At 54.4% G+C, this 22,697-nt stretch overlaps 1 protein-coding gene across 21 annotated transcripts in view; it reads left to right on the forward strand.

Annotated features, from left to right (window-relative positions):
• Positions 1 to 22,697, forward strand: part of macf1a (microtubule actin crosslinking factor 1a) — a 125,320-nt gene that overhangs the window by 40,151 nt on the left and 62,472 nt on the right. For 11 of the 21 annotated variants that reach the window (XM_029248240.1, XM_029248247.1, XM_029248245.1 and 8 more), the window contains exons 1-23: positions 9,068 to 12,095; positions 14,571 to 14,737; positions 14,820 to 14,932; positions 15,025 to 15,131; positions 15,250 to 15,369; positions 16,027 to 16,122; positions 16,390 to 16,517; positions 16,631 to 16,724; positions 16,800 to 16,954; positions 17,031 to 17,325; positions 17,467 to 17,595; positions 17,696 to 17,773; positions 17,876 to 18,037; positions 18,224 to 18,328; positions 18,545 to 18,640; positions 18,753 to 18,878; positions 19,652 to 19,807; positions 20,623 to 20,634; positions 21,416 to 21,570; positions 21,674 to 21,800; positions 21,922 to 22,105; positions 22,191 to 22,357; positions 22,461 to 22,639. In XM_029248240.1, coding sequence (XP_029104073.1) covers positions 10,989 to 12,095; positions 14,571 to 14,737; positions 14,820 to 14,932; positions 15,025 to 15,131; positions 15,250 to 15,369; positions 16,027 to 16,122; positions 16,390 to 16,517; positions 16,631 to 16,724; positions 16,800 to 16,954; positions 17,031 to 17,325; positions 17,467 to 17,595; positions 17,696 to 17,773; positions 17,876 to 18,037; positions 18,224 to 18,328; positions 18,545 to 18,640; positions 18,753 to 18,878; positions 19,652 to 19,807; positions 20,623 to 20,634; positions 21,416 to 21,570; positions 21,674 to 21,800; positions 21,922 to 22,105; positions 22,191 to 22,357; positions 22,461 to 22,639 — 4,058 coding nt within the window. In that variant the 5' untranslated portion in view covers positions 9,068 to 10,988. Of the gene's footprint in view, positions 1 to 141; positions 354 to 2,103; positions 2,166 to 4,746; positions 4,837 to 5,753; positions 5,847 to 6,557; positions 6,636 to 7,168; positions 7,262 to 9,067; positions 12,096 to 14,570; positions 14,738 to 14,819; positions 14,933 to 15,024; positions 15,132 to 15,249; positions 15,370 to 16,026; positions 16,123 to 16,389; positions 16,518 to 16,630; positions 16,725 to 16,799; positions 16,955 to 17,030; positions 17,326 to 17,466; positions 17,596 to 17,695; positions 17,774 to 17,875; positions 18,038 to 18,223; positions 18,329 to 18,544; positions 18,641 to 18,752; positions 18,879 to 19,651; positions 19,808 to 20,622; positions 20,635 to 21,415; positions 21,571 to 21,673; positions 21,801 to 21,921; positions 22,106 to 22,190; positions 22,358 to 22,460; positions 22,640 to 22,697 lie in introns of those variants that run through there. The other 10 variants (XM_029248254.1, XM_029248259.1, XM_029248261.1 and 7 more) reach the window with 6 other exon arrangements.

Here is a 22,697-nt window from a genome sequence, read left to right on the forward strand (position 1 = left end):
GCTGGCACCGGGGGGCGAGGGAACCGGACGGCAGGTGTGCGCAGGGGGTGTGTGTGCCAGGTGATCTGAGAGCCGAGGCCCCTTCGTGCCTCTTGGATTGGCAGTTTTTCCTCGCTCTCTCTCTCGCTCTCTCTCTCGCTCTCTCTCCCTTCCCTTCCTGGTGCCGAGTGAGTTGTCGTGTCAGGGGTGACGATGGTACGCGTCAGGGCACAGGAGAGCGTGTCGCCGTAACGAGAGGAAGTGCAGCGTAAACAGTCGTAGTGGAGGGTGGCGTGGAGAGGCCAGGATGTGGCCCATCTTTTACCGCGAGAGCTCCTTCAACAGCCACCTGCACACCCTCATGTGCTGCACAGGTTAGTCGCTCTGTGTGTGTGTTTTTAAGTTACTCTGTGTAGTTTTATTTGTGTTTGAGAAACAGGTGTGTATCTTTGCACATGCTGTGGTGTCGTGTTCACTGTGATTTACTAGTCAGCACTGCTGGTGTAATCTTACAGCTCCACACTGAGTGTGTGTGTGTGTGTGTGTGTGTGTGTGTGTGTGTGTGTGTGTGTGTGTGTGTGTGTGTGTGTTCTGTCAGCTGTCTGGGACAGGGGCTTCTTGTCTCGCTGCGAGCATAACGCATGTGCCCGGAGGGCCATGTGTCTCACTCCCAGCATGCGCTGGGGTCAACAGGAAGTGGTGGCGCTCTTGGTTGGTGTGGCGGTTGTCACCCTGAGTGCTGAAAAGAGGGTTAATGTGCAGCAGTGTGCGTCCGAGGTGTTGCACAACTCGCGGCCGTGTTGTAATGCAGTGTTTATCTTTGACCCTGGAACTCTAGTTGACCTGGAAAGTTTCACAGGGGTCACAGGTTCAAATCTCGAGCGCCCACTGTGCACTCGTGTCCCAATCGGAAGAGAAGCGCCTTCTCTACAAATAAATAGCATCGATGTCCCTGTGTGGTGATATTGTTGTCTGGGTGGAGGACTGTGCTCTTGGACAGCCTGCACCAGTAGGTTGTGTGTTTGAAGGGCAGTCGCTTTGCTGCTGCTCAGCTGCTGCCTTTAGCGTTGAGTCTGACCTCAATTCCTGCACTGATGATTCAGTTGTGTAAACGGTCCAGTTGTGCAACAGAAATTTGCTGTATTATTTAGCAGAATGAGTCTGTGTGTGTGTGTGTGTGTGTGTGTGTGTGTGTGTGTGTGTGTGTGTGTGAGAGAGAGAGAATGTCTCACTCTTCTTAGGAAATGTGGCTGCACATGTGGTTTGTGTGTGTATGTGTGTGACGAGTGTGTTGGGTCGCTGTGTCTAGCACAAGAGAGATGCGCTTTTTACCCCCCCATGGGGAGGGGGGTTGGTGTTGTTGCCATGGCTACCGTGTCAACAACAGAAACTCGCCGGTGGGCGCTGCTATCGTGCGTGGAGATTAAAAGAGGCAGGAGGATCTGCTCAGCTGCTATTTCGGGTTCTTCTGCCTCACTCCTGAGCAACGCCGACACAGGGCGTCTGGGAGATGGGAGACGGACGATGGCAAACAGAAGGTGACGCTGCGCCTCGTCTGCCTCTCCAGACCCATCCCTGCATCGGTTCGATGGGCTTCCGTTGCCTACTGTCCTAAATTACGTGCGGTACCATGGTGCCATTAATGGCACAGCGCCCCCTTTCTGTTGGGAGGTCCTTCTGCAGCGCTAAAGGACAGTTTGCGCTCAACTGCTGGGATCTATTTCGTTTTCTTCCCCAAAGCGACTTGGTGCTCAGGTGCTCGAAACGTTTTAATCATTTAGAGTACCCAGCAGGCTAATTTTGCCGTATCAATTCAACGTAGTTACTTGTTCACGGGTACTGCAGCAGGAGGTGGGATTCGAACCCGTTGCAGTGCGTTAACTAGGCGGAATGTCTTCAGCGCAGTTTCGGCTCCAGGGCTGCGTCTCTCCGGCGTTCGCAGACGCTGTGAAGGACACCTGCAAGCGGCGCCGAAATGAAGGCAGCAAAGCGGCTTTGCTGGAGTCTGAAACTCTAAATAATAGAAGGGGAGGAAGAACGATGGTGCGATTGCCAACCCCCCTACACCCCCACCCCCGCTCTGCTGCACAGCTAACCCGACTCTCCATTTTTGTTTCCCCCCAGATGAGCGGGACCGCGTGCAGAAGAAAACGTTCACCAAATGGGTCAACAAGCACCTCATCAAGGTATGGCGCCGACAGCTGTCACCGAACAGCGGCTTTTCCAGGGTCCTGCGCTCTCGGTGGCGCTCCTCACTGGTGGGGTGAAGGGGCTGCAGCTTCCCAGTTGGGCTCTTTCTAGCAAAAGAGATGTTTCTTGTGAACGGAGTTTATTAGGTGTGCAGAGGGGGTGTCAGCGTCCCCAGTGCTGTGTGTGTGTTCCAGCAACAGTGCTCTGGTTTTTCGGCGATGACTGTCAGAACTTATTTCGGGACCCCATCAGACAGGCCAGACGTCCCTCCCAGCATGCCATGGTGTCAGGCCAATTTGTGCGGCCCACCCTCTGAGTTCCTGTGTCTCTCCGACATTGTTGGTGGGGACGAGGCGGGGCGGGAGTGGGGTCGCGTTGGGTTGTCTCGCTGGTCCACAGGATGCGGCGGTCGACTCAGATGATGTAACTGTGTCCCCCGTCGTCCTGTCGCTGGTGGAAAGAATGGACCGACTCTGGACAGGAGGACGTCAGCCAATAAAATTACATTTTTAAATGAACCGAGGCATGAAGTGTAGGTCCTGCTCTTGTTCCGTCGCGCCCCGCTCAACGTCCTTATAACACAGGGTGCCGTGGTGTGTTGTGGCACTCGGGTGCCACATTGCCCACTGTTGGTGTAAGTGCAAAGCGGCGGCAGATGCCTATGAGGACGGTTTTAGTTGCTGCCAGGGTCATGTGACCTGACCCTTGTTTGCTGGGCCAGGAGCTGTGTGATGAGACATTTTATTACTGTGAAAATAATTTTTACACTGGTCTCTTACCCAGTGCTGCATTCACACATTTTCTCCAGAGTGACATGCAATGGCGAGGAAAGAGAAGGGCGTCGTCAGCTGACAAAGAGCTTTAGACACAGACACTGACTCTCAAAACGCATTCAGTGCAGTGTGGCCGTTTTCACAGGAGGGGCTGTCTACCAATTTGGTGGGAAACAAGCAGGTGCTGGTGACAGGTGGTGTTGGATCAGGAGAGAAGCGGCTCTCGAGATGGGTTCGAGACCCTTCTTCCCTGCAGGAGGGATTCAGCAGTTGTGAGGGACACGCAGAGCTCATTCCACTACATTGGAGCCAAAACGGAGAGCTGGTTGACTTTTGACCCAAAATCCAGCTGAACACATGAATCATAATTGGTGCGAAACATGTTGTTGTGACACAGCTGAGCTCAGCGCCTCCGACACCCTCATGATCACCTGCATCAACACACAACACACCCTGAACTGGGGTTTAATCTCAGCATCTGCCGCCAACAGTCTGTAACTATTCCAACAGTTCTTCCTCCAGGTCCTGTGGCGCGCTCGTACCACGTCTTTGCGCACTTGCACCACGAAACACTAAACGCAGTGGTTATTCCCCAATGGCCCCTATTGTCTGTGCTGCAGAAATGAAAGATCCGACAAGACTAGAACTTCACACAGAGTTGCAGTGGGAGCGCTGTGAGCTTGTGGTGGCGGAGGGTACGAGGGGTTCGCCATGATGCTCACCGACCGCAAGGGCGTTTGAGAACGTGGTGCCCAACCGACATCAGTAACACCGCAGTGTAACCAGTGCAGTGAGCAGCGTGTCGAACCCTGCAGTGACACACACTGGAGATGGTCCTTGTCACACACAGGACCATGTTTGTCCTCATTACACACACACACACACACACACACACACACACACACACACTCCTTTTAATGCCTCTCGGGTCACAAAGACAGCAGGGGGAGTGTGACACCACAGGACACCAGATGTACCAGGGCTCCAGGGTGGGGTCCAGATGGCTGTGCCCCGTGTGGGTGAGTGTTCACGACACAGCTGGGCCGGGACAGGGTTTCAACTCGGCTCGCACCCGTATCTAGTATCGTTCACCCCCACCTCCCGCAATGGGGCTACAGTGCAAAGGAGCCCCGTGGTGGTGTTGTGTGGCACACGTCGCCCTCTGCTGGTTGTAAGCGTGACAGACGGAGCCGCGCATTGCGTCACGTCAGATGTCAGTGCCCCAGCTGGTTGTCGAACCCGAAACTGGCAGCAGAAGCAACTCGGCGGTTCCCCCAAAATGTGGTCCTTCTGCGGTTCACTTCAGTTCGGGTATTAATTTAACCCTTTGTATTAGCTGTGGGCAAAGCCATGTTTATGGCAAGCATGGTGCAGATGTACCAGGGTCATACCGAACAACTGTGCTCTCCTTCCCTCTCACTTTCTCACCCCCAAACCCCCTCCCCGGTTCGTAATGCGTCGATGGCCTCACTCACACCCCCACTCCATTCCATGTGACAGTGTCACTTTTTTTCGTCACACTTTCCCTCGCTCTGCAGGCTGTGCTCCCGGATTTGGCTGCTTCAAACCCCCCCCCCCGACCACTTTTGTCGGCTCTGTTGCTTGTGAATCATGGTGCCAACGCCCCCCAAAGGATGTCCCACTTTCACACAAAGGCGGGGGGGGCAGGCGGCTGTCTGCCAGCAGTATCCGGACTGCATGCCATCGTTGCCACGAAAGCACTGTGTGTTGTTGGGGGGTTGAGGGGAAGGTGTCGATTAATGAACTTATTGCACCCCTGATACCCCTCTTCCCATCCGTTCAGGTACGGAAGCACATCACAGACCTGTACGAGGACCTGCGCGATGGACACAACCTCATCTCCCTGCTGGAGGTGCTGTCCGGGGTGACCCTGGTGAGCCGCCCGCGCCTCGAACCCTCGGACACCCCGAGAGCACACAGCGCGCAGCACAGGGCAGCTAAACTGGCTCCTCTTGTGATGAGCAGTCAAATTATTCTTCTCTAATTTTCATTTTTTAATTTTGTTTTTCATTTTCATTATCCATTATCTATATAAAAAATGTGTTCAACCTCCGAGCCCATAGGAAGCGCTAAAGAATCTCCGCACAGATGGGCAGTGCGGGACCGAACCAGTTCAGCTCACCTCCACTGTGTTTACAGCTCAACTGTGCATTTCTGGAGTGTCAACGATCAATAGCAAAAGGATGAATTGAATTGATCGACAACTGGCACTGAACAGGAGTCAGTGGGTGTGGTCTGTTTCTGTTCTCACTTATTTTTATTTGTTGACATAGCAAACCATTAGGGTTCTTACCCTGATTTACCTGTTTGCACAGCTGGGTAAATTTTACTGTAACACTTGAAGATAAATCCCCAGGTACTGAATGTACTAGAGCAGGATGTGCGACTTGAACCTGTATCCTGCGAGTGTGAGGCAGCTATGAAACGTAGGCAATTTAAACGTAGCTCGGTTAAAATGTTTAATTTGTTAAATTGCGACAAAGCGCGTTTATTCCAGCTCTGGGAGGGAGATACGCAACCGAAGGGAAGTGTAAAGACGAGGCGGCTGCGTGTGTAACCTGTCGCTGACTGAGTTCCGCACAAAATGAGTCGTGAACGGTCTGCCGCTCCCCAAAATGTGTGTCATGTCGTTCTTGTTCCACAGCTGTGTAAGAGCCCAGATGTTGCGAGGAGCCCCTTGGTGGTTCCGAGTCGCTCGCTCTGCTCCCTCTGTCTCCATTCCTCTTCATCACTCTCTGCTCCTTCTCCTCTCTCCTCCTCTCTGCCTGCCGCTCTTTCCGGGGCCGGTAGCACAAGGGCACGTCCTCACTGCGGAGAGTGTGTGTGTCGAGGGCCCCCCCCCTCATCTGCTTGGGGGGAGACGCGGAGGAAGGAGCTCAGGGAGTACGTACAGCCCCCCACCCTGCGACACCTTGACTGTTCCACAGCCTCGCGGTTCCCCCACACTGCATATGAGTGGAGTGACCCCACAGTGACAGCCCTTCTCTCTCTCTCTCTCTCTCTCTCTCTCTCTCTCTCTCTCTCTCTCTCTCTCTCACGCACACACTATTCCATCAAGATGCACATACTCGCATAGGAAAAGCACAGATTTGCGCGCACACACACACTTAAAGGAAAGTGCAGGCATCACAATGAGGCTCAGACTCCAGCTCAGTGTCACCCCTTCAGTTTGGTTCCGTACAGAGACCCCCCCCCCCCCCTCCACCGGGCGAGGAACAAATGGCTCCTCTGGATCCCCCCCCCCCCCCCCCCCCCCCGCATGGAGCTCTTCCCTGCGTGTAGTGCTCGCCCCCCTGCTACTCACCGCAGTGATGACTAACCGCCCTGCTCCTCTCTCCGCTGTGTGTGTGTTGCAGTACAGGATCACTGAACACTGTATTCATCTTTATATTGGTTTGTGTGTATAACTGCATGTGTAAGGTGTGTGTCTCCTGCTGTGCTAGAGCGCAGTGTCACAGCAATCACTTCTGCACATTCTCACCAAAATTGCTGCCTGTGTGTGTGTGTGTGTGTGTGTGTGTGTGTGTGTGTGCGTGCGAGACAATGACGTTGTGTCTCTCTCTCTCTCTCTCTCTCCCTACCCCACCCCCCCAGCCCAGAGAAAAGGGCCGAATGCGCTTCCATCGGCTGCAGAACGTGCAGATCGCATTGGACTTCCTCAAACAGAGACAGGTAGGTGGTGTGTGGTGGTTCTGTCCATCTCCTGGTGCGCCGGCTGTCGTTGGTCCTTCGGCTCCTTTTAGCCCCACCCCTTTACCACGTCACCAGGCACAGGGGGACAACTGGAAGATGGCCTGACCTTGTCATAGCACTGAGTCCAGCTGTGGGGCTTAGCAAGTACTCTCTCTCGCACTCTCTCTCTCTCTCTCTCACACATTTTGTCCTTTGTCTGCCCTCCTCATCCTCCCTGGATGTGGTACAGCATGAGACGGGGGTGGAGGACACAAAAAATGTCACATGGGGGACCAGAACACACTCATCCCTCTCTGACAGCAGTGCCTCCTAACTGTGAACAGGGTAGAAACACGGTGCAGCAAACCTCAGAGTCCTTTCAGAAATGCGAGTTAAAAAAAGGTTCAAAATGAGGGCAGTATGACCAGGGAACCCCTCCATGTCCAATACTGAGCTGTTGTGCAAAGAGCATTTAGGACACACACACCTCTGTTCATTCTCACACTCCATGCCCCCCCCCAACTCCCCGACAGGTCAAACTGGTAAACATCCGAAACGATGACATCACAGACGGGAACCCCAAGCTCACCCTGGGTCTCATCTGGACCATCATCCTGCACTTCCAGGTAAGTGTCCCACCCGTTCCATGTTCTCCTATGTACCTTTCTGTGCTGGTGTGAGATGGCGGGCTGGACGCTCAGATGACTGAGGATTTTGGGCTAGATGGATACAGTGGGACAGCTGTACTGCGTGACAATGGGATATTTTCTACCAGTAGAATGGTAGAAAAGCTGGACACAGTGGGCCATTTGTGTTGTTTATGTCCTCTTCCTGTGCCATATGTCAGCATCCATGAGCATCGGTCATGGTTTGTTGCTGCTGGTCCTGTGGATTCATCACAGCTTTTGTGTGTGTGTGTGTGTGTGTGTGTGTGTGTGTGTGTGTGGCAGGAGTAGCTGGAGTAGTTGCCTTTCAGTTAGTAGGACCTGGGCCTGAATCCCACCTTGTGCTCTAGTACCCTTGATCAAGGTACTTAACCTGAATTGCTACAGTAAAAATAACTGCACTGCATGCGCACATGTCCACATGTATAAAAATGTCAGAAATGAGGCAATGTCAGTCACCCTCCGACCACGAGAGGGAGCCGCTCAACGTGATGCGAGATGTGATTTTCCGCTCTATTCCCGGTAACTCGCTCCTCGAGAAATATTTGTTCTTTTGCAAGTCCAGTGTTTGTCTTTCCCAGAACGGCCATCAGAGGTCGCTGTGCGCTGGCACAGTAATGACATCACAGGGCAAGGAGATCCGGTTGCCAAGGAGACATGCTGGGTGACTCTGCAGCCACTCCTGTAGGCATGATTCAGCACATGACATGTACTGGGGCGGGTGGAGAGCTGAGTGTGGTGGGAGGAAGTATGTGACCGTGGCAAGCAACTGTAATTAGAAGTGCGTGTCTGTGTGTGCTGGTTTGGCAGTCATTGAGCTCTAGGAACATCTGTCTCCTGTAAATATGATGAGTGATGACTCAGGAGGGTGTGGGCGTTGGCAGTGTCCCTTGGGAATCCTGCCCCCTAGGGGTGAGCGCTGACAGGTGCTGAAGTGCGAAGGGCTCTGCTGAGCCTGCAGGTACTGTCAGCTGTGCGTTGTGTGTGTTGCTTTGCGCTGGCGGTCAACTGATGTTCTGCTCCCTACCCTGAGCCTGCTGGTGCATGCCTTGTCTCGCCTCCAGGGGGCGCTTGCATCCGTACAACCATTTCAGGAAAGGCAGCAACACTTTTGATGGACAGTGGACAACCCACCACAGCTGGAATGGCTGATACTGCATAGGATCAAATTCCCGGAAGATTAGAACAGTGTGTTTGGTCTAGCGGCCGGTTGGAGCCAATGAGGGATCACAGTGCAAAGAGGAAAAATGCAGGGCAGAGACCATTATGGGGTCATCATGGTGATGCCTGCATCCATCATCACGCCACAGAGTCCATGTGTCTGTCCTGCTCGGATGGGTCTCTGACAAGGTGGGCACTGGACCGCTCCCCTTGAGTGTTTCTCTACGCCCCTGTCTCTGCCTCACAGCTGGTCCCGCTGGGGGCGCCCCACCCTCCCGGAACTTCTCTTGGCTGTCAGGAAGGAGCGCGATGGCAGTGGACAGAGAGACTGGAGCGAGAGAGCAGGACCGGGACAGATTGTAGCTCTGCAGTCAGCTGAAGGCTGCCAACTGTTGGCTTTTGGGTCACCGGAGTGTGTGTGTCTCTGTGTGTGTGAGATGAACACTGATCTCAGGAGCACACACACACGCACAGAGGGAGAGGGGGAGAGAGAGAGAGAGAGAGAGAGAGAGAACGTCAGTGAGAGAGAGGGAGGAGGAGGAAGTGGATCTGGGGTTGAGAGAGGAGAGGCAGGGAGGGGGAGCGAGCGAGCGAGAGAGAGCGCAGAGCGTCTAGAGCTGCAGCTGAACGGGAGGTAAAGCGCTTTTCTACGACGCCGCTGCTGAAGGATCCACAGTCGGACGGAGAGCGAGGACGACCGGGAGCCGCTGCTACTGGACTGCCTGGCTTTTGCTGGATGTACAGGCCGCTGCGAAGATACACACGCGCGCGCACACACCCAGCAAAGAGAGGATCAGCCTGCTGCGCAGTCTCCTGCACACACACAGACACATACAAATCGGATCAAAGGATCGAGAAACTGCAGCCTGTGACACACACTCAGAGAGACACACACACACACACCTACAGCGGATCAAGAAACCACTCAGCCCTATAGCCTCAATCTCTGTCTCTCTCTCTCTCTCTCTCTCTCACACACACACACACACACACGCACGCACTTTCTGGGGAGCACCATATCAATTGGATCCGTCCTGTCTACTCTGTTGGCGGGGACAGTGCTGTGCTTTGCCTTCTGGAGCGATTTGTCCTTGCTCTCCGTTCCCTTCTCCTCAGACGGACAGGAATGGGGTGGGAGGAATGAGGGGAACATCTCTATGGCCCCCTCTCCACCCCCCATGGCTGCTACCAGCACTCAGGACACCATCCCTGGGACAAACAATCTAGCCTAGCATAGCCGCCGTGGTGATAATTGGATTCAGAGGCAAGCGGGAGCAGCTCGTGGGCGTCACCCTGGCTCTCTGATTCGAGGGGGTCACAAGCTCCTTCAGGAAGTGACACGACCGGACCCCTCGTCGTGGTCCAGCAGCAGAACCCAAGTCCAGTTTGGTGGAGGGGGTGTGGCTATTTTTAGGCGTGTGCTCACTGGTGACCGTCAAGTGAGTTTGTTATATCGTGACGGGGCGGCGGCTCTTTGTGACGGCACTCGTGTCTGGGGCGAGGGGGACTCAACGCCAACGCTGCCTTCTTATCGCCTACGACAGCCAGGGACCCCACAATGGGACAGTTGAAGTAGCATCGCATTGACGCCCGCGACGACGCTTTTGCAGCAGAAATACCGGAATGAAAAGGGACCCAGCAGGAGGAGGATGAACAGCGGGTGTCATCCACCCGGAACCTCTGGCACCAACAAGACCAGAGCAGCACGTTTCCCAGCAGCACCACCACCCACCTGCAGTCTGGAAGCCACCGTATTGTCCTCCTCCTGCTACCACTCCGGCTACTACTGCTGATGTGGTGACGGTGACAACAACAACAGAGGGAGGCACCACCTAGAATAATAGATGGTGCAGGATTATGGGAGGCTAGTCCGCAGACAGCACTTGCATTACCTTTCAAAGGTGGCTCTCCCACTCCTTTGGGGGGAGAGGGTAAGTGGAGTCACAGAGCAGGATTTTCCACTGTCTAGGTGCAGTGTGCACCGGCCCCCCACAGCAGCAGGGTTCGAACATGGGGCGGCTCCTCAGCTCCGAGACATGAGAGCCAGTGTGGCTCGGGCACAGACTCTGGGTCCGGGGTGAATGGTCAGTGGACCCACCTGGAACGCACTCCCATCCCGGGCTAAACGCGACTGCGCAGTGCCGGGAAGGTGCAACCAAAGGGAGCTGTGATGAGATGCGGGTCCGAGAGGGAAGAAGGGCCTGAATAGCAGTTTTGCTCCTGACTGGAGTCACTGGTCAGCCTTGCAGTCCTTGACGATCAGAGGGAGTTTGACTGAGCCAACTGCAGGCCTCAGCATCACACCTGACTTTCACCTGGACTTGGTGGGGAGTCACCAAGGGAGGCCCCTGGAGAGAAACTTGCTCCCTCAGCATTCCACCATTTATAGTGTACCACTGGTATCACGCATTTTACCTTTCTACTTAACCTGATCTACTGTCAGAAAAAACTTGTAGGTATTTGTTCTCACCTTGTCCCTCCCCTCTATCCTTTGCTTCTCTTCTTTCCATATTCTTCTTTTGAGAAGATGGGTAGCTCTCTGGGATGTGTCAAACAGCAGCGGGAGGTGGGTGGGGCCAGTGCTCCACCCCTATCACCCAAGAAGCGTTTCCGGTTCAGGCGCAAGCGGCGGTCAAGACGTGGCCGGCAACAAGGCGTGGCTGGGGGAACAGGGGACGGGGTTCAGTTTGCAGCAGAGCAGGATGAAGCAGCTCAGGAGGAACTTGCCCCTAGGAAGGAGTTTGCAGAGGTTGTCACCAGACCCACTAGGCTCAAGTATCCTGATAGTCCCACTGCAATTGTGGAAACCCAGCATGAAAGGTCATGGCCTGAACCCAACTCTCCTGGGACCAGTGCTGTTGCAGGGGACCTTGCTAACTGGCCATCAGCCTTACCACTCAAGGGCAGTCCAGGATGCACAGACTGCCATCCTTTGGAGGGTTTAGAGACTACTGAAAAGGCTCGGCCCAGCAAGCAAGGCGACTGCGCAGCTGAACTGTCCATGGGCAACATTACCCCAGGAGGGGGCCGTGTGTGCCGGGTGCGGGAGGGGGTCCAGGGTGTCCTGCAGAGGCCTCGAATCCTCAGAACGGTTCCGCTGGAACAGAGCGGGGAGGAACCAAGCAGGGCTTACGCTGACATCAAGTCCTCCCCAGACACTGCACACCATGGCGTGGTCCATATCCGCGAGGTCGCAGGAAAGCTCTGTGTAGTTCGCACTGTGTATCCCAGCGACTTTGGCTCACTGGCCTGGAGCGACACGGGTGTCGAGGTTCGTGCAGAGCCCCCAGCCCCCCACAGAGAGATGGGTGGTGTCCTCAGAGTGAATGTCAGTGAGGAGCAGGAGGAAGGGGCAGGGCTGAAGCCGGAGACACACCTGATTGGAGAAATCTCCCGACAAATGGTTAAGGCTTCACTGGTGCATCATGGGCAGGAAGAAGAGTGGGAAGCAAAGGAGTTGACTTTGGGTGGTTCAGAGCCAACCCACCTGGACCCCCAGTCATCAGGGTACGCCAGCGATTTCCCTTTGACCTCGCCGGACACGGCAGGAGGCACGCAGAATGACTGGGGGGAGTCCTCTATGGCAGAGAGCCCCCTCTCACCCTCCGAAGAGCCCTCTCATCTCTCCTCCCAGGTTAGAGTTAGTCTGACTGTTCTCAATGACTGCAGTCAGTGACCATGCTGTATAATCATGCTGGCTTTCACAGGACTCGAATCCAGGGGCTCGCTGCAAGCCATAGGGCACTCGCACGTATCCAGAGAGACCTTTAGGATAGAGTGGGTGTCTTGTGAGAGTATCACTCTACAAATATTTGTTCAGCGAGTCTATTTGTTTTTTGGATGACATGAGTAGATGTTTTTTTTGTGTGTGTGTGTGTGTGTGTGTGTGTGTGTGTGTGTGTGTGTGTGTGTGTGTGTGTGTGTGTGAATGAACACAAGGTTTACTTCTTTAAGGTGTTGAGGACACAGGTTGAATAACAGTTCAATGTGGAATGTTTGTTTTGCTGGTTGGTGCGTATGTTGCCAGTGTGGTGTTGACTATACTGTTCTCTGTGTGTGTGTGTGTGTGTGTGTGTGTGTGTGTGTGTGTGTGTGTGTGTGTGTGTGAGAGAAAGAAAGAGAGATGTATGGGGCTCTGAATAACATAGCAGATGGACCTGTATTGGCTGAGCATAATGGAGTTCACAGGGTGGTTCAGTAACTGGTGTGCTCATCACCAAATGGTGGTGTCGTCATATGTGTGTGAGGGTGTTGTTTTCCTGTGTGTGCATTTCTGTGTTTCTCTGTACATTTGAATTTTTTCACTTCACTATGGTGTTTATGTGAGTGCATTTGCGATATTGTATCTCTGTCTCTGGTGTGTGTTTGCGTGCTATCAGCTCAGCCCTGATGTACATAGACTCTCTCCCTGTATCCTGACTCAAGTCCCCCGAGTCTAATCAAATGAGAGCAGAGCATCTCTGTCCTCTGCTTCCTCTCCTCCCTCTGTTCTCTTTCTCTCTCTCTTTCACACGTCACCTGACTGGGTTAGGCTTGGGAGGCAGGGGCTTGTCTTTGCTGTGCCAGCCTGCAGGATTGTGTGTGTGTGTGTGTTTATGAGAGTGTGCTGGGATTTAATGCCACTGTCAGAGTACCCCATCATGACTGACTTTAACCATTTGGGTGCTGGTGGCCTGGGCACTGTTAGGTCTAGTTAGGATCAGTGATGTCACTTCCTGTGTGCTTGCAGTGACCCTGTGCTCCTTTCTAACTCTTCCTTCTTGCTGTGGCCATGGATCACTCCGATGGCCTTTGGCAACTCTGTGAAGCATCGAGGCGGCACTGCACCCCAGCGCTGGTGCCTACGTGTCCTCATCTGAATAAAGGAGGATTTAAAATGCGCATTTATCAGCTCCAAGGATCCCTGGGAGGGGGTCTGCACTCCCTTACCCTGGCACTTCAAAAGGGCTCTGCACCCCACCCCCTGCCAGCTCAGGGGCTTGAACCCAGCTCCCTCCTCCATCTTTTGTGGCCTCTGAATGGCCTCCTGTCACTTGGTGTTATACTGCTGTGTGTCAGCGTGCGCTATTGTTTTTGTTACGATCTGTTCTTTGCGGTATTGTGTGTGTGTGTGTGTGTGTGTGTGTGTGCGTGCGTGCGTGCGTGCTGTTGGCTTTTTTTGGTGTAATTTTTTTATGTTGTGTGTTCCAGTTTTCTCCCCATGCACTGTATTTAGTCCTTTCCATGTCTTCACTAATCATCTTCACTGTAAGAGGCTCAAGTGTGTGTGTGTTTCTGAGAATGTGACCTTTCTTGGACTTTGTGTCTAACTTTTGCTTGCTCGCTCTCTCTCTCTCTCTCGCTGTGTGTTTGAGAGAGACCCCTTGCTGCAGTCTCTCATCTCTGTGTGCACTCTCCAGGAAGAGGGGAAATGGGGGGGATGATAGAGGAATACTGATGACTGGCACCAGGCGCTGGCAGACACTGCAAGAACAGTCCCCCTATTGTCAGCAAATGGAGGAGTGGAGCAGAGACGGAGGGGGTTCAGTGGGGTGGGGGGGGTGTAGCAAGGGTGAGTGTGAGGTTGGGGTCAGAGCACAGGTGGAGAAGAGCCGGTGGGAAGAGGATGCGATGGTGGTGCGGACAGGGATGTCGGTGGGAGAACACAGAGGAGCTGTGAGGCACAGATGTGTTAGCGCCCGGAAGGGGGTGCACTGGTTTGAGCTCTCCTCCTTACACTGAGCGCTCGGGCTCGAATCCATCCTGCCATAGTACCCTTGGGCAGGGTACTGAGCCTGCAGTACAAATGACTGATGTGTATAAATGGGTAAATCAGTCTGTGGCATGGTGCACAAGGCTAACATGGTGATTTGCCTGGGAAGAAAGTGTTAGAGACGTAAAATAATGATAATGACGACGATGAGGGTGATGATGATGATGATGCGAGACAGTGCAGCGCTGATAGTCCAGATGTGCATAATGGAGAAGTGATAATAACTAGGTGTGACAGAAACATTGTCCTTAATGTGAAGCTCACTTTTTACTCCACTAACTTCCTTCACTAGCTGATGGAGAGTGTGTGTTTGAGAGTGATCCATGGAGACTCGCTCACTGTCCCTTTCCTCCACAGATCTCGGAGATCTACGTGAGCGGTGAGTCGGGTGACCTGACGGCCAAGGAGAAGCTGCTCCTGTGGAGCCAGCAGGCGACCGAGGGCTACCCCGGCCTGCGCTGCACCAACTTCTCCTCGAGCTGGAGTGATGGGCGCATGTTCAACGCCCTGCTGCACCACTACAGGTGGCCAGCGCATGCACGCACACGTGCACACGCTCAAACGCGCACATCCGTCGCTCACCGGCGCTCTGCTTGTGACCTGCAGGCCGGACCTGATCGACATGGAGACGGTGGAGCGGCAGAGCAACCGTGAAAACCTCGAACAAGCCTTCGAGATCGCTGAGTCGCTGGGGGTCACACGACTGCTGGACGCAGAAGGTATGGCGTGGAGCGTGTTTGCGTGTGTGTTTTTCCGTGTGTTTGTCCTGGCATACACTCCGACTCTGCTGCTGCTCCCCTCCTTCTGTCAGATGTGGACGTGCCGTCCCCCGACGAGAAGTCCGTCATCACCTACGTGTCCTCGATCTACGACGCCTTCCCCAAGATCCCCGAAGGAGGCGAAGGCATTGCGGCTCACGTACGTAATGCCCCACCTCCTTGCACCTACCCCTCTCTCCCATTGGCTGAGCCCTCACCACACTCGCATGCTGGCTAGACAGCGGGTGACCGTCACTCGCTGCCCCTCTGCTCCCCAGGAGGTGGACAAGAGCTGGGCCGAGTACCAGTCGCGCTTCTCTTCGCTGCTCCAGTGGACCAAGCAGCACACGGCGCTGATGGCTGACAAGAGCTTTCCCCAGAACCCGGTGGAGCTCAAGGTGGGTCGCAGTGCAGGAGGCGGCAGTGTAGGCTTCCAGCCGTACGTAAACTTGTTGGCGCTGTTTGTCAGATAGCGCATATGACGCTCTTTGGCGCGTGACTGAGAATGGTGGTGTAAACACACGTTAGTGTGGTAACACCATGACTAGGGGTGGTACTGCACTGGTGAAGTGCTGGATGACGAGTGCACTGATGATGATGATGATGGTGGTAATGATCACGGTAGTCGTGGTCATGGTGATACTGTGACACTATACGGTAACACTTGTTTTAATTAGTATTTATTCATATATTAAAGTTCATCACTTCATTTATTACATGCATGGAGATTGTATATCCGTTTGTTCTTCGTACCAACACACACGCACAGGCCAGCGCCTGTGTGTCACACTGTGTGGCTCAGTGGCGGCACAGCTTTACATACCTGCATGGAACACAGTTTAATGAGAACGACGGGGCTCTTTTCAGCTTTTTGTGCAGGTCCATAATGAAATTTCTAAGTTACTTTCAGCTTTGGCCCAGTTTTTTTAATTTATTTTTTTAAGGAGGTCTTATGGCAGGATCTTATTGTGGTTGTAGCAATATCAGTAATAATAATACTAATAATAATAATGATGATGATGATGATGATAATATAGGAAATGTGTCTCTTTCAGGCACTTTACAATGAATACGTCCATTTCAAAGAAACTGAGATTCCGTCCAAGGAGACTGAGAAAGGGCGCATCGAGCATCTCTACAAGTTGCTGGAGGTAGGTGGGGGAGCTGTTGGTACCTTCCTGCGAGGAGACAGGACCCACCCCATTTCCCACGGGTTGATGGGTATTTCAGGCCTGTACAGATGGGGAGGGTGGGAAATTGAAAAATAATTAGATCTGCACTTCCTGCCTTTGTCTTCCTGATATGAAGATGGCGTCCCTGATGTGATTGCTTTGTGTGTGTGTGTGTGTGTGTGTGTGTGTGTGTGTGTGTGTGTGTGTGTGTGTGTGTGTGTGTGTGTGTGTGTGCCTGTCCTGCAGGTGTGGATGGAGTTTGGACGCATCAAGCTCCCCCAAGGGCTGCACCCCAACGACCTAGAGGAGGAGTGGGGCAAGCTGATCCTGGAGATGCTGGAGAGAGAAAAGGCTCTGCGGCCCGCTGTCGAGAGGTGGGGAGGCAGTCGAGTGTGTGTGTGTGTGTGTGTGTGTGTGTGTGTGTGTGTGTGTGCGCGCACGCTAAATAAGTGGAAATAAAGCCTATAATCATGTGTTTTTGTCTCAGGCTGGAGCTGTTGCTGCAGATGGCCAATAAGATCCAGAACACGGCACTAGCTTGTGAGGAGAAACTCACCCTGGCCAAGAACACACTGCAGGCCGTGAGTCAGTCCGTCGGGGGCTGTGTGTATGTTGACAAGTGTTCAGTCTCTGATCCCCTCCCCTCCTGCCCCCAGGATGTGGCGCTGCTGGAGGATGGTCAGCAGGTACGCTCTGAGCAGGAGCTTGGGGTCTACCTGCAGGACTGCGAAGACCTGGTGAAACAACTACAGCTCGACCTGCAAATACTTAAGGATGAGAAGTACTACCAGGTGGAGCAACTCTCCTTCAGGTCAGTGTGTGTCTGTGTGTGGGTGTCTGTGTTTGTCTGTTTGTGTGTATCTAATGGCGTCGTTCTCCTACTCCAGGGTATCCTGTCTGCAGGAGGAGCTGGTCTCCCTCAGGCTGCAGTGCTCCAGTGTTTACAGGAAAGGACACTTCTCCAGGGGAGGACTCTCTGGAGACCAGGGGGGTCCCCTCCAGGCCCGTGCCGGCCTCTCTCTGGCCCTGGGGGCCCAGACGCTCTTGGGGGCCGCGGGTGCGGTTGGAGCCCTGCTTCGACGACCCCTGACACGCTCCCAGTTGGTGGCGATGTCCTCCTCAGAAGATGAGGGGAGCCTGAGGTTCATCTATGAATTACTCGGCTGGGTGGAGGAAACACAGGTGAGCGAGTGGGGAGGATGGCATGGTCTGGGGGGTGTCGGAGGCAGCAAGTGCAGTTTGCACCGTCTGACCTGCGTGTGTGTGTGTGTGTGTGTGTGTGTGTGTGTGTGTGTGTGTGTGTGTGTGTGTGTGTGTTTCCAGGACCTTCTGGAGCGCGCCGAGTGGGGTGCTGATCTGCCGTCTGTGGAGCAGCACCTCCAGGATCACCGGAACATCCACAGTGCCGTGGAGGATCTGCTGCAGTGTTTGCAGGAGGCGCGTGGCTGCGAGGTGCCTACACACACACACACACACACACACACACACACACACACACACACACACGTCCGTTGGTCAATTTGAGCTAAAGCAGCATTTCTCTTCTCCCCAGTCGACCATCTCCCCCAATTTCCGCAGCAGTTACTCTGAGACACTGGCAAAACTGGAACACCAGTACTGCAAGCTGCTGGTGAGTGAGAGAGAGAGAGAGACATTACAGGTGCTGCCTCCCAGGTCAAATGTGTCTATCTGGCTTCGTGATGCTGAGCACCGTGCGCTGCTGTTGCTGTAGGAACAGTCATCGTGGCGCCTGCGCTGCCTCGAGAGCCTGCGAGCGTTTGTGTCGCGGTGCACAGCGGAGCTCATCTGGCTCAATGAGCGCGAGGAGGAGGAGCTCGCATTCGACTGGAGCGACGGCAACACCAACGTAGCAGCCAAGAGGGAGCTGTACGCGGTGAGGCTCCGCTGACCCCCCATGACCACACATTGACCTTGCCTACACTTCGCTGCTCTCCCCTCATTGGTGTTGAAGAAATGGTATCGATGATGTCACAGTGGCGCCGCCCTTGTGTCGAGACACAAGCCCGCTGCATTGTGCTCTTGTTGTGACCAACATTTCCTGTTTTCACCTGCTCGCCAGGACATGAGGTCCGAGCTGGAGGAGAAACAGGAAGTGATGCGAAACTTGCAGGAAACGGCCGACCGACTCTGTCAGGAGAACCACCCAGCCAAGCAGACAGTGGAGGTGAGGCCCCCTGGTGGTGTTCTGGGTTCTTCCAGAGAGAACCTGAGGTTCACCCCTACCCACAGCTCCAGTTGGTTCGTGAGGTTCAAGCCTCGCACTCGGGTTTGATTCTTAATCGCGTAACAAGCTGTGACGACTTTGCTCTGCGTGTGTGTGTGTGTGTGTGTGTGTGTGTGTGTGTGTGTGAAGCTCTAACCCGGTGTCTGTGCCGTCCAGGCCTACAGCGCTGCCCTGCAGACCCAGTGGCAGTGGGTGCGGCAGCTATGCATCTGTGTCGAACAGCACCTGAAGGACAACACCGCCTACTTCCAGGTGAGCCCCGCCCCTTCCTTCTTAGTACCATAGTACACTCAGACAGGCAATAAAGTCTTTTTTTTTTTCTTTTTTTCTTTTTTCTTAACCCACCAACCGCCACGACCTGCAGTTCATGAGCGACGCACGGGAGTGTGAGAGTTACCTGCGGCAGCTTCAGGACACCATAAAGAGGCAATACACTTGTGACAGGAACAGCAGGCTGGGCAAACTGGAGGACCTGCTGCAGGATTCCATGGTGATGTGCCCCTCCCTCCCTCCTCCTCTGTCTGTTTCTGTCTCTCGCTCACCCACACATTCTCTGTTGTTCATCCTCCAACTACAGCCTCATTGTTGCTGCTGCTTCTTATGGTTCTGGTTTCCGCCGTGTGTCTGCGTTGTACTGGGTTTGCTGTTTAACAGGCCTGGGCCAAATGTGGCCGTCTGTTCCCATAAATGTAGGAAAGAAGAGAGAGACATGGCGCAACGCATACTATCTGCACTCTTTGGGACACATCATGTCCACTCAGTTGCAGTGCAGGACAGATGGTGGCTAGAACCAGGGTGTGCCTAGAGGGCCAGAATTGGGTGGTGGTTGGGGGAGGGGGGTGGGGGGTTGTGTAGATGTGGGAAATGGCGGGGCTGCGACATGGAAGCGCACATTGGGAGAGGCATGATTGACAGGTGCCAGTGTCTCCATCGAGACACTGGACTTCTCACTTTTTCAGTTCAGGGCAGGTGCCTCGCTCAAGGGTGCTGCAGCACAAGTGGGATTTGATAGTGAAGAGTCAGCTGTGCCGAGGACACCACCTGCCGTCCAGTGCTGCGCTCCACTAGTTGGGTGTCACACTCTTAGTGCTCAAGGTTTCAGCTTCCTGTGTGTCCCCTTCCTGTCCTCCTGTCTTTATTATGTGTTGTCCACGTCCAGACTCATCCGGCAGCATCACTCTGTGTGCTGCCTCCTCCCCCTGGAGCTGCTGTGTATTTCCTATGATGCTGATGCAGTTGTGACGGTTGTTTGTCGATGGACAGGAGGAGAAGGAGCAGCTCATCGAGTACCGCAGCACCGTGGCCAGCCTGGTGGGCCGCGCCAAGACAGTGGTGCAGCTCCGGCCGCGGAGCGCCGACAGCACCCTGCCCACCACGGCCACGCCCATCCGCGCCATCTGCGACTACCGGCAGATTGAGGTACGCGACGCCCCTCTCCCATCGGCCGTGCCCCTGTGTGTCACCCTAGCCCCATTCCCCAGACCACGCCTCCTCCCAAATGGCTCCGCTGCGCTCGGCTCTGTGGGCTGCGGTGTGTCATTTCTTGCGATGCCACTGCCGTTTGGAGCAGATGTCGAGAAATGGCCTGGGTCTCCTTGTGGTGGTACTTTCGTACATCAGCACTTCGCTGCATGGTTTCAAACACCAACACGTCCCACGCATGTGGAAACGTGACGGATTCGCAGTTGAGCCATCGCAGCCGCTATGGCGGGCGCTTGGGACTCGACCGAACACCCTATCTCACCAAGTCGCTCGTTTGTGCCCCTTCTCCCCACTCGTCTGCCAAGCCTCATGCGTCACGGCTCTTCTTTCACCATGTGCAGCTTCGCACTTTATCACAGTTGTACTGCAGTGCGTCTAACTGGGATTTGACCCATTGACCATGTGGTGTGATGACCAGGACCCCAACTGCAGTTTTGCTGTTCACGCTCACATGCTAACGTGTTGCTAACTCTTACTGGCTGTCATTGTGACTGTGCATTTTCTCGCTCGCCCACTCCCCAGTGCCCCCCTCACCCCCCAGCCAACCCTGCCAGTGTGCGCTGCTTTTTGTCTCGTTTTGCTGTCCTCCTTCAGTGACATTGCTATAGACGAGGTCTGTTTCAATGCCCGAAAGTAATCTCTCTCTCTCTCCTCCCCCCACACCCCCTCTACTGTCCACCCCTCTTCTTCCATTCTTCTTCTGCTCCTCCTCCTCCTCCTCCCCCCTGTGTGTCTGTGGGTGGCCCGCCAAGGCCAACGCTCAGGTATAGCAACCGCCACCTCAGCTCCACCCAGATGCCAGTGTCCGTGGAGGCCCTAGAGGGCACCGTGCTGAGTTGCAATCTATTAATGGCACATTCTTTCTTAACACGAGGCAGTGGATCGAGCCAAAGAGCAGCTGAGCTGGGCAGCAGTGGAGGAGGATTTGGGTCAGATCAGTGTGGTTCAGAACTAATGGGACAAGTTTGCAGCGTTCAGACCTCGTTTCTTCTTACCGAAGTCACGTGGGAGTCTGCAGGGCAGCAAGAGCAGGAGCGCCTCCCATAATTTAGCGGTTACGATAAACCTGGATTTAAGAACAAATTGACTTAGAAACAGACTTGTGGTCCTAGTTGTGTTTGTAAGCTTTCTCTTTGGTTTCAAGTTTTCCTAGGACGACTCTCAGCAGGCTGTGTCCTGCAGACAGTTTCCTCTTCGTGTCCTTCAGGGTCAGTGGACAGTAGACAGCGGTTAAGTCTCCTCCAGGGTCTCATGTCATAACCCCAGCGGAACGGCTTTGCGTGTTCATTGCATCACATCCACCCCACGTGTGTTGAGCCGCAGTAAAAGTGCTGTAGACCCACAGAACTGCAACGTTCTGCCAGTCTGTCTTTTCTTCATCCCGTCCAGATTTTTTTTTATTTTTATTTTCCACTGTCCCCTCACAGATCCCCATCTGTCCCTCTCCGTTAGTCCTTCCTCCGTCTGCTTCCACATCTCACCCTCAGTCTTTATCTCTCTGCCCCTCCCCAACTCTCCCTCCTCCCTTTCTATAACCCCCCCCAGATCACCATCAGCAAAGGAGAGGAGTGTGTTCTGGAGGACAATTCGCAGAGGACCAAGTGGAAAGTCATCAGCCCCAATGGCAATGAAGCCATGGTGCCATCAGTGTGTTTCACTGTCCCGCCTCCCAACAAAGAGGCCATGGAGATGGCCAGCAGGTGCGTACACTAGCACGCACGCACGCACACACACACACACACACACACACACACACACACACAGTACGCTCGTGACTCCTGACCCATTCTCGACTGTCCTCAGGATGGAGCAGCTCTACCAGAACGTGATGTCCCTGTGGCACCAGCTCCATGTGAACATGAAAAGCGTTGTGTCCTGGCATTACCTGCTGAAGGACATCAGGACCGTCTCCTCTTGGAGCCTGGATACGGTCAGAGCCCCTTTCCCTATTCACCTGTGCCCACCTGTCTGAGCACCGATGCACTGTGTTCTGGCGACACAGTCCTGGTGTTGTCCCAGATGTAGCTCACCTGCCCCTGTTCGCCCCTCAGGTGCGCTCGCAGACTGTGGAGGACAGGCGGCAGGCCCTGGACCACCTGGACGCCCACCTGTCCGACTTCCTCACCGACAGCCGCGAGAGCATCATCTTCACGGCTGCCGAGCGGCGAGAGCTAGAGGGGGAGGTGCAAAACTGCCATGCCCACTGCAACGCCCTGCTGGTCTCCATGGAGACGGGTACACACCTGACCCCCACCATTCTGCAATGCCTTTGTAATGAGTTCATGGCTCTGAAGCGTTGTTGTTGCTGGGTGCCCAACAGTGGAGAAGGATGAGTCTGTCTCCCGCTCGTACCTCTCGGAGCTCCAGACCATCAAGCAGCACTTGGAGGAGGCAGAGCAGCGGCTCACACGAGGCATCCAGGCACTGCCCTCCAGCGGCATGAGCTGCGATGCCGTGGACAATGCCATCCATATCGCAGAGGCCGAGGTCAGCACGGTGGTCCATTCTGTGTGTCCTGCAGCGTCAGAGGGTCCCAGTATGACTTTGACCCAGTGGTCGTGACAGCTTTCGCTCTTTCTCTCTCTCACAGCGACTGCAGCAGGACCTGGGTGGTCTGCGCTCGAACCTGGGCGATGTATCTCGCAGGTGCGTCGGCTTCTTCGAGGAGAAGCCCACCTCCTCAAGTGTCCCCGTCCTGCGCTCTGAACTTGGCCTGGCGGTCGAGCAGATGGACCGCGTGCACGCGCTCTCCTCCGTCTACCTGCACAAGTGAGCGCCCCGCACGTGTGCATCTCTGTCAGATGCGTGTACACAGTTTCCGCGTACT

This window comes from Scleropages formosus, chromosome 23 (assembly GCF_900964775.1).
Source record: "Scleropages formosus chromosome 23, fSclFor1.1, whole genome shotgun sequence".
NCBI lineage: Eukaryota > Metazoa > Chordata > Actinopteri > Osteoglossiformes > Osteoglossidae > Scleropages > Scleropages formosus.